At 54.0% G+C, this 10,715-nt stretch overlaps 1 protein-coding gene across 1 annotated transcript; it reads left to right on the plus strand.

Annotated features, from left to right (window-relative positions):
• The first annotated feature begins 1,278 nt into the window (after positions 1-1,278).
• On the plus strand, positions 1,279-10,134 carry LOC129699885 (uncharacterized). Its single transcript, XM_055640023.1, has 2 exons — positions 1,279-1,906; positions 9,611-10,134. The coding sequence occupies exons 1-2, from the start codon at positions 1,438-1,440 to the stop codon at positions 10,132-10,134; spliced, it is 993 nt and encodes a 330-aa protein (XP_055495998.1). The 5' UTR covers positions 1,279-1,437.
• The last annotated feature ends 581 nt before the right edge of the window (positions 10,135-10,715 follow it).

A 10,715-nucleotide genomic window follows, 5' to 3' on the forward strand; every position in this document is an offset into this window, starting at 1 on the left:
ACATGTGTATTTGTATGTACATGTCTATGTGTGTGTGTGTGTGTATCTGTGTGCCTGCATGTACATGTCTATGTGTGTGTGTGTGTGTGTATCTGCGTGTACATGCCTATGTGTGTTTGTATCTGTGTGTACATGTCTGTGTGTACATGTCTATGTGTGTTTGGATCTGTGTGTACATGTCTATGTGTGTGTGTATATGTGTGTACATGTCTATGTGTGTGTTTGTGCATCTGTGTGTACATGTCTATGTGTGTGTGTATTTGTGTGTACATTTCTATGTGTATGTGTGTATCTGTGTGTACATGTCTATGTATGTGTATCTGTGTGTACATGTCTATGTGTGTGTGTGTGTATCTGTGTGTATATGTCTATGTGTGTGTGTGTGTGTGCGTATTTGTGTGTACATGTCTATGTGTGTGTGTATCTGTGTGTCCATGTCTATGTGTGTGTGTGTGTGTACCATGTCTATGTGTGTGTGTGTGTATGTGTGTGTACATGTACGTGTGTGTGTGTATCTATGTGTCCGTGTATGTGTGTGTGTGTGTGTGTGTGTATCTGTGTGTATATGTCTATGTGTGTGTGTGTATCTGTGTGTATATGTCTATGTGTGTGTGTATCTGTGTGCCTGCATGTGTGTGTGTGTGTGTGTGTGTGTGTGTGTGTGTGTGTGTGTGTGTGTACACGTCTATGTGTGTGTGTATCTGTGTGCACATGTCTATGTGTGTGTGTATCTGTGTGTCCATGTCTATGTGTGTGTGTGTGTATCTGTGTGTACATGTCTATGTGTGTGTGTATCTGTGTGTCCATTTCTATGTGTGTGTGTATCTGTGTGTCTGCATGTGTGTGTGTGTGTGTACATGTCTATGTGTGTGTGTGTATCTGTGTGCCTGCATGTGTGTGTGTGTGTGTGTACATGTCTATGTGTGTGTGTGTATCTGTGTGTACATGTGTGTGTGTGTGTGTGTATCTGTGTGTACATGTCTATGTGTGTGTGTGTATCTATGTGCCTGCATGTGCGTGTGTGCGTGTATGTATCCATGTCCGCGTGTGCGTCTGCCTGTCCGTATGAGTCATCTCCTGCAGTCATGCAGCCAGACTGACGCTGCGTGATTGCCCAAGAATGCAGCTGTGCCTGAGTGTGACACGGCGCAGTGGAGGAGGGGGGGTGAAGGGAGGGGTGTTGGGGGCAGTGGGGGCTGGGACCTGCCCCAGGGGGGCAGTGGGCAAGTCTGGCACTGAGGAGAGTGGCAAGAGTGAGGAGAGCGGAGGGAGTGAGTCCCCAGGATGCCCCCTCCTCGTCCCCACAACCTGCACCGGGCGGGTGCCCCTCCCACCCACCACATCCTGTGAGCTGTCGTCACTGGGAGAGAGCAAGAGAGGGGACGGACGGGTGCAGCCAGCACGTTGGTTGACAACAGCCCTGGTGAGCGGTGGGCGATGGAACACGAGCTGAGATTCAAGCGTACTGTGCTGCCTCATTACCTGAAGATGCTCACCTCAGCACTGAGCCTGAACCACATCTCCAGCCGCGGCAGCCAGCAACAACTGTGTCCCAGCGAGGAGACCGCGCTGGGAACGGCGGTGAGGGAAGCTCACTCACACGTCAGTGAGGCTGCAACACAGGCTGGGGCGGTGCTGGAAGACCTGGACAAGGAGGTGGAGGACGCAGCCGAGGAGAAGAGGAGCTGTGAGCAAGAGATGGGGAACGTGAAGCAGCAGCTTCTGCAGCTGGACAAGCAGATGGTGAGTGAGGAGAGCAGGAGAGAGGTGGTCAGAGATGATGTGGAGAGATGGCAGCTGGAGATGCGACAGGCTCAGCACACCCAGGATACGGAGAATGCCCGCAGGGACCAGAAGAGGACACTGCGGAACTTGGGCATCGGGCTGGGCATCCTGCCCTTTGTCGGTAAGTTTGGGCATCTGATCACTCAGAGGGATCTTGGGGTCCAAGTCTGTAACTCACTGGAAGCAGCAAAGAAGGCATACGACTGTATTGCTACCATAGGTCGGGGCGGGGCATTGAGTATAAGAGTCAGGAAACCATGCTGCAGCTTTATAGGACTTTGGTCAGGCCACATTGTGTGCTGTCTGCTCGCCCTATTACAGGAAGGATGAGGAGGCTTTGGAAAAAAGCAGAGGAGGTTTACCAGAATATCTGAAGAAGGGTCTTGACCTTTCACGGGAGTCACGGTGGCGCAGCGAATGCAGCGCCCGAGACCCGGGTTCCATCCCGACTACGGGTGCTGTCTGTATCATTTGTACCTTCTCCCCGTGACCTGCCTGGGTTTTCTCCCAGATCTTCGGTTTCCTCCCACACTCCAAAGATGATTTCATATGAAGAAAGACTGGATAGACTCAGCATGTACTCGCTAGAATTTAGGAGATTGAGGGGGGATCTTATAGAAACTTACAGAATTCTTAAGGGGTTGAACAGGCTAGATGCAGGAAGATTGTTCCCGATGTTGGGGAAGTCCAGAACAAGGGGTCACAGTTTAAGGATAAGGGGGAAATCTTTTAGGACCGAGCTGAGAAAAACATTTTTCAAACAGAGAGTGGTGAATCTGTGGAATTCTCTGCCACAGAAGGTAGTTGAGGCCAGTTCATTGGCTATATTTAACAGGGAGTTAGATGTGGCCCTTGTAGCTAAAGGTATCAGGGGGTATGGAGAGAAGGCAGGTACAGGATACTGAGTTAGATGATCAGCCATGATCATATTGAATGGCGGTGCAGGCTCGAAGGGCCGAATGGCCTACTCCTGCACCTATTTTCTATGTTTCTATGTTTCTCGACAGTCAGAACCTTTACTGACCAGGAGGGAACATTCAAATACTTCAGGGCATACCCTTAAGTTGAGAGGGGCAAAGTTTAAAGGAGATGTGGGGGGCAATTTTTTTATGCAGAGGGTGACGGGTGCCTGGAACGCACTTGAGGCAGATGTCGTACAGGTGTTTAAAAGACTTTCAGATAGGCACAGGGGTATACAGGGAATGGAGGGATAGGGTTCACACAGACAGACAGAGGAGATTACATTTGGCATGGTGATCAGTACAATCTTTATGGGCCGAAGGGCCTGTTGCAGTGCTGCACTGGTCTATGTTTATATGTTCCCTGTTAATACAGTCCTATCTACTTCTCTGGCTCCAGTCCCCTCAGCTCAGGATATGTACCAGGAGAGGCGACCATTCATCCTATCGAAGGTAGACAAAAATGCTGGAGAAACTCAGTGGGTGAGACAGCATCTACGGAGCGAAGGAAATAGGCAACGTTTCGGGCCGAAACGTTGCCTATTTCCTTCGTTCCGTAGATGCTGCCTCACCCGCTGAGTTTCTCCAGCATTTTTGTCTACCTTCGATTTTCCAGCATCTGCAGTTCCTTCTTAAACACTCATCCTATCGAACCTTCCGGTCTGCCTTCCATCCAGATCTTACTGTGACCCCCAGCTCCACATTCCCACTGACCCCACTCTCCCCTGACCTTTCACCCCTCGGTTCATAGTCATACATCTGTACAGCACAGAACCAGGCCGTTCGGCCCACATTGTCCGTGCTGACCAAGTTGTCATACTGGGTTAGTCCCATTTGCCTGTCTTTGGCCCATATCCCACCCTTCCTATCCATATTTCTGTCAAAATGTATTTTTAAAGTGTTAATTGTATCCTCTTCTTCAGCTTCCTCATGCTGCTCATTCCAAATACGGACTATCCTCCGAGTGAAAAAGTTGCCCCTGAGGTCATATCTAAATGTCTCCCCTCTCACCTTAAGCCTTTAGACTTTTACTTTAGTCTTTAGTGATACAGTGTGGAAACAGGCCCTTCAGCCCACCGAATCCGCACTGACCTGCCCACTATCCGGCCCACTCGATAAATTTACCCAAGCCAATCAACCTACAACCCTGTACGTCTTTGGAATGTGGGAGGAAACCGCAGCACCCGGAGAAAACCCTCGTGGTCACAGGGAGAACTTACTCCTTACAGAGAGCGCACATAGTCAGGATCGAACCCGGGCCTCTGGCGCAGGAAGGCAGCGACTCTACCATTGCGACACCATGCCGCCATGTTACATGAGTCAGTGCCCCCTAGTTTTACAATCCTCTACCCTGGGAGAAAGAGTGTGAGCCTTTACTTTATCATTGTCTATCATGTGCCACCTTGAGTATCGGTGGGGGGAGTGGGGGGGGGTGGGGGAGGGGGGAGAGTGGGTGGTGGGTGGTGAGGGGGAGAGTGGGTGGGGTGGGGTGAGGGGGGAGAGTGGGTGGGTGGGTGAGGGGGCAGAGTGGGGTGGGTGGGTGAGGGGGCAGAGTGGGTGGGTGGGTGAGGGGGGGAGTGAGTGGGGTGGGTGGGTGAGGGGGGAGAGTGGGTGGGTGGGTGGGTGGGGGGGAGAGTGGGTGGGGGTGGGCGCGAGAGTGGGGGGGGGGGGGGGGGGGGGAGAGTGCCGGTGAGGGGGGGAGAGTGAGTGGGGGGTGGGGGGGGGAGAGTGGGTGGGTGGGTGAGGGGGGGGAGAGTGGAGTGGGTGAGGGGGGGAGAGTGGGAGGGGGAGAGGGGGAGAATGGGTGGGAGGGAGTGTGTGGGGGGAGGGGGGAGGTGGTGAGGGGGGGGAAAGGGGATGAGGGGGAGAGTGCGTGGGTGGGAGGGAGAGGGGGGTGGGGGGGGGAGAGGGGAGGTGAGGGGGGGAGTGAGTGGGTGGGGGGGGGGAGGAGAGTGCGTGGGTGGGAGGGAGTGTGGGTGAGGGTGGGGGAGGAGATTACTGTGTGAGGGGCTGAAGTGTGAGGGGGGAGAGTGTTTGTGGGTGTGTGGGGAAGAGTGCCGGGGTGGGGGGCGTGTGTGTGGGCGGTGATCCAGGGAGCAGTGGTCGGGGACTGCCTGCAGCGCTGGTGAGCAATGCTGAGGCCGGAGGAACAGAAAGTGCTTATTCAGCGACAGAGAGCCGCTGAGTCTGCAGCTCACCCCAACAGCTTCCTGTGTGGTGTCACACCGCCCTGCCTCAGCCCAGCAACACAGATCCATCCCTGCAACACAGACCCCAGTGTTGAAACACAGGCCCCAGCCCAGCAACACAGGCCCCAGCCCAGCAACACAGGCCCCAGCCCAGCAACACAGGCCCCAGCCCAGCAACACAGGCCCCCAACCCAGCAACACAGGCCCCCAGCCCAGCAACACAGGCCCCAGTGTTGAAACACAGGCGCAGCCCAGCAACACAGGCCCCAGTGTTGAAAACACAGGCCCCAGCCCAGCAACACAGGCCCCAGCCCAGCAACACAGGCCCCAGCCCAGCAACACAGGCCCCAGCCCAGCAACACAGGCCCCAGCCCTAGCAATGTAGGCCAGCAACACAGGCCCCAGCCCAGCAACGCAGGCCCCAGCCCAGCAACACAGGCCCCAGCCCAGCAACACAGGCCCCAGCCCAGCAACACAGGCCCCCAGCCCAGCAATGTAGGCCCCAGCCCAGCAACGCAGGCCCCAGCCCAACACTGCAGGCCCCAGCCCAGCAACGCAGGCCCCAGCCCAGCAACACAGGCCCCAGCCCAGCAACACAGGCCCCAGCCCAGTAACACAGGCCCCAGCCCGCAACACAGGCCCAGCCCAACACTGCAGGGCCCAGCCCAGTAACACAGGCCCCAGCCCAGCAACACAGGCCCCAGCCCAGTAACACAGGCCCCCAGCCTAGCAACACAGGCCCCCCAGCCCAGGCAACACAGGCAGCAGGCCCCAGCCCAGCAACACAGGCCCCAGCCCAGCAACACAGGCCCCAGCCCAGCAACACACACGCCCCCAGCACCCCAGCAACACAGGCCCAGCCCAGCAACACAGGCCCCAGCCCAGCAACACAGGCCCAGCCCAGCAACACAGGGCCCCAGCACAGCAACACAGGCCCCAGCCTAATAATGCAGGCCAGCAACACATGCCCCAGCAACACAGGCCCAGCCCAGCAACACAGGCCCCAGCCCAGCAACACAGGCCCCAGCCCAGCAACACAGGCCCCAGCCCAGCAACACAGGCCCCAGCCCAGCAACACAGGCCCCAGCACAACACTGCAGGCCCCAGCCCAGCAACACAGGCCCAGCCCAGAAACACAGGCCCCAGCCCAGCAACACAGGCCCCAGCCCAGCAACACTGCAGGCCCCAGCCCAGCACACAGACCCCAGCCCAGCAACACTGCAGGCCTCAGCCCAGCAACACAGGCCCCAGCCCAACACTGCAGGCCCCAGCCCAGCAACACTGCAGGCCCCAGCCCAGCAACACAGGCCCCAGCCCAGCAACACTGCAGGCCCCAGCCCAGCAACACAGGCCTCAAAGCTGGTACACGGGCGCTCCCTACTCTAATCAACTTGAGCAACTTCCTAATAAACACCAATAAAGCTGTCCTTGCCTCAATTCAGAATTGTAACTTGTGGTTCCTCCATCCATTATCCATGACTATTTGAAAACTAATAGAACAGTGGTCACTGCTCCCAATAGGTTTGGCCACAAACACTTCATCCACCTGCCCCTCAAAATTTCCCAAGACCACATCAAGCGTTGCCCTTCTCCTGTGTGGGGCCTCCACATATTGACGGAGGAAACCCCCCTCAACACATCTGACAAAGTCCACCCTTGTAAGTCCTTGACACTATGACTGTCCCAGTCTATGTTAGGAACGTTAACATCCCTGATAACTGTATTAGTCTAGCAGCTGTCTGCAATCTCCTGACAGATTTGCTCTTCTATTTCCCATTGACTATTTAGAGGTATGTAGTACATGGCCAACAAGGTGATCACCCCCTATTTATTTCTACACCCTACACCCATACAGCCTCACTGGACAAACCATCAGTAACATCACCCGCCCACTTTCTTCCTGGGCCTTGTGTGTGACCTCCTCACTATAATTCCTCTCTCTGAAGCTCTCATTCTCCCGGACCATCCTGGGATCATCCAACCGTAGTTCCAGTTCCACTTCCCTAATATGGTCTTCAAGGAGCAGCCCCTGGATACAATTCCCACAGATGTAGTTGTCAGGGACAAGGGCAGTTTCCCTGACTTCCTGCATCCTGCAGGAGGAACATTGTACCAGGAACTATACATCAGAAGGTGCAACTCCGGAGCCAACAAGATCATGGGGGACCCCTTCCACCCCAGCAACAGACTGTTCCAGCTGCTACGGTCAGGCAAACGCCTCCGTTGCCATGCTGTAATGAGAAGGAGTTTCTTTCCAGGGGCCATTAGGACAGTAAATTCCTATCTCACCAGGGACTAACTTACTGAACCAATTTACTGTTGTGTGGTGTCTTTTTAAAATTGCTGTTTCTTCTTTTTTTTCTCCCACAAATATGTAATATGTGATTCTGTTCCATTCTGTTTTGTAGTTTTGTTTTGCACAATCCGCGAGCATTGCCACTTTTCATTTCACTGCGTATGTGACGAATAAATTTGACGACTTGATCACCACTGCACTAAACCAAGACACCAGCAATGATGGAGCCCAGACCATCATGCAGGCCCACCTCCCTTCTACAGACTCGCACTACACCTCACACTGCCTCAGCAAGGCCACCAGCATAACCAAGGACCAGTCTCACCCCGGCCACTCCCTATTCTTCCTTCTCCCATCTGGCAAGATGTACAGAAGTGTGAAAACGCACACCTTCAGGTTCAGGGACAGCTTCTTCCCATCTCTTGTTACGCAACTGATTCTATCCTAGCAACAAGTGGCCTCCATCTATCTCATTGGAGATTCTCAGACTGTCTTCAATCGAACTTTACTGGACTTTATCATGCACCAAACGTTATTCCCAATATCCTGTGTCTGTACACCATGGATGATGTGATTGTAATCATGTATAGTCCTTCCCCAGACTGGATAGCACGCAACAAAAGAGATTTTCATTGCACCTTGGTACACGTGACAATAATAAGCTAAGCTGAAGGAAACATCCCCTCTCTGCCTTTAAACTCCAGCGGAACATGTCCTCCTTGTCAGATCTTTCGCCAGATCGCAGCACCGTACCACCCTCCCTCCCTCACACGCAGACCCCAACACTGCCCACAGGGACAAGTCTGTACACTGCACAATGCCAATAAAGTTGAATCTGAATCTGAATCTGAATCTGAGAGCCGAGCAAAGCCTTAAGGGCCTGTCCCACCAGCATGCGATAGCATGCGTCGTCTAGCGCGACCAAACGTGGTGGCTTGAGGCGTACAGCTTCGCGGGGCCGGTCCCACTTCCAACCGCGGAGGCGTATGGAGTTGTGCGGGGCTGTTCCCGACATCATACTCACCAATCAGCTGGGCAGGAGGCGGGCCGACTGAATTTGGACGCCGCACGGCGTCGGGCGGTGACATCGTCGAGTAACGGCATGCGCTAGGCGTACGCCGTCGAGACATTGCGTACGGGCCGAAAGGCCGTTGGCGCTCGGAATTTTCAGACAATGTCAGTTTTTCGGAGCCCCGCACAACTCCATGCGCCTTTGCCGATCGAAGTGGGACTGGCCCCGCGAGGCCGTACGCCTCAAGCTAGATGCATGCTATCACATGCTGGTGGAACAGGACCTTGACACAACCAAAGCAAGCTTGTATTCATTGCCCCTAGACACCAATAATCACCTTCTCTTAGCTACCAATGGACAATAGATGCAGGAGTAGGCCATTCGGCCCTTCAAGCCAGCACCGCCATTTAATGTGATCATGGCTGATCATCCCCAATCAGTACCCCGTTGCTGCCTTCTACCCATATCCCCTGACTCTGCTATTTTTAAGAGCCCTATCTAGCTCTCTCTTTAAAGTATCCAGAGAACTGGCCTCCGCCGCCCACTGAGGCTGAGAATTCCACAGACTCACAACTTTCCATGTGAAAAAGTGTTTCCTTATCTCTGTCCTAAATGGCTTACACTTTATTCTTAAACTGTGGCCCCCAGATCTGGACTTTCCCAACATCAGGAACATTCTGAAGAAGGTCCCAACCTGAAATGTCCTTAAGTTTAGTTTTAGTTTAGTTTGCAGGTGCAGCACGCAAAGCAAGCCCCTCAGCCCACCGGGTCCGCACCGCACCGACCAGCGATCCCTGCACATTACCACCATCCTACACACACTAGAGTCAATCTTACATTTACACCAAGCCAATTAACCTACAAACCTGTACGTCTTTGGAGTGCGGGAGGAAACCGAAGATCTCGGAGAAAACTCATGCAGGTCACAGGGAGAACGTACAAACTCCGTACAGACAGCACCCAAAGTCAGGATCGAACCCGGGTCTCTGGCGCTATAAGGCAGCAGCTCTACCCGCTGCGCCACCGTAGATCCCAGTTTGTAGCATCTGCAGTTCATAGCATAAAACCATAAGACATAGGAGAAAAACTAGGCCATTCAGTCTTATCTGCCATTCAATCATGGGTGACAGTTTCCCCTCTCATCCCCATTCTCCTGCCTTCTCCTCGTGACCTTTGACATCTTTACTAATCACGGCTATTATCCTTTCAGTTGGTGGTGGAGTCAGCGATGATCGTGTTTAAAGGACTGTGGATAGGCGCATGGATAAGCAGGGAATGGAGGGATACAGATTCTCTGTAGGCAGATGGTACGGACATTGTGGGCTGAAGCGCCTGCTCTATGTACTAACCTCCCTTCCTCTGTCACCAGGAATCCCTCTGGTTGTGGGATCCTGTAGAGAAATGTCTCGTTGTGAGGCATTGATTGAGGAGGCAGTGAAGGACAAGGCGGAGGTGAAGGTGAAGCTTGATCAGGCATCTCTGGAGCTGGACCTGTGCCGGAAGAAGCTGCAGGAGCTGCAACACCGCAAGCTGGAGGTGGACAACGGGCAGCGGGAGAGGCAGAGGGAGCTGCAGATGGTGCACCATGCACTGGAGCAGCTGCTCAGCTCCAGGAGGAAGGTACTCAATGAGGTGGCCCATCTCGGCAATCTCAAAGCCCAGCTGGACGTGCTGACCACCCGCTGTGGGCAGGATGCATGCGCCGAGTACGAGCTGATCCATGGCCGGCTCATCTCCCTCCTCTCCCACCTGCACGGACACAGCTTCAGCCTCCAGCTCCTGGCAGATCCCCGAGTGCTCAGTAAACTCACTCTGCTGGACGGCAATGGGCCGAGCACTGGAGGCTCAGAGAGTGGTGGGGGGGGGGGGGGGGCCATGAACCCTGACCCCTGACTGACCCCCCCCCCCCACTCACCACCCACACCTCACAGCCCAGGGTCAAAGAGTGGTGGGGGAGGGGATCACTGACACAACATAATGAAATCCTTACTTGCTGCAGCTTGATGGTCCTTTATTGCAATAACAAATAAATATATAATAATCAATAATGCAATGATTAATATCCATAATACTCATGCAAACTTTGAACTTCATAGTGCAACCAAAGACACAGTCCATACATGATCACAGTTGCTGAGGTCAGTGTTGTGCAGTGTTCAAGAGCCTGATGGTTGCTGGGAAGAAGCTGTTCTTGAACGTGGAGGTCAGGGTTTTCAGGCTCCTGTACCTTCTTCCCGATGGTAGCAGCGAGATGAGAGTGGCCAGGGTGGTGTGGGTCTCTGATGATGCTGGCTGCCTTTTTGAGGCAGCACCTCCTGTAGATCCCATCGATGGTGGGGAGGTCAGTAGCTGTGATGGACCGGGCAGTGTCCAACACTCTTCCTTCCTTGGGTGTTTGAGCTGTCGAACGAGGCCATGATGCAACCAGTCAGTGTGCTCTCTACTGTACACCTGTAGAAATTCGATCGTATTTA

Source organism: Leucoraja erinacea, chromosome 8, assembly GCF_028641065.1.
Source record: "Leucoraja erinacea ecotype New England chromosome 8, Leri_hhj_1, whole genome shotgun sequence".
Lineage (NCBI taxonomy): Eukaryota > Metazoa > Chordata > Chondrichthyes > Rajiformes > Rajidae > Leucoraja > Leucoraja erinaceus.

Excerpts from the sequence above, each read along its gene's own strand:
- LOC129699885 (XM_055640023.1), top strand. The coding sequence starts at position 1,438 with ATGGAACACGAGCTGAGATTCAAGCGTACTGTGCTGCCTCATTACCTG. Across the intron at positions 1,907-9,610 it reads GGGCATCCTGCCCTTTGTCG|GAATCCCTCTGGTTGTGGGA; the intron begins GTAAGTTTGGGC and ends CTCTGTCACCAG.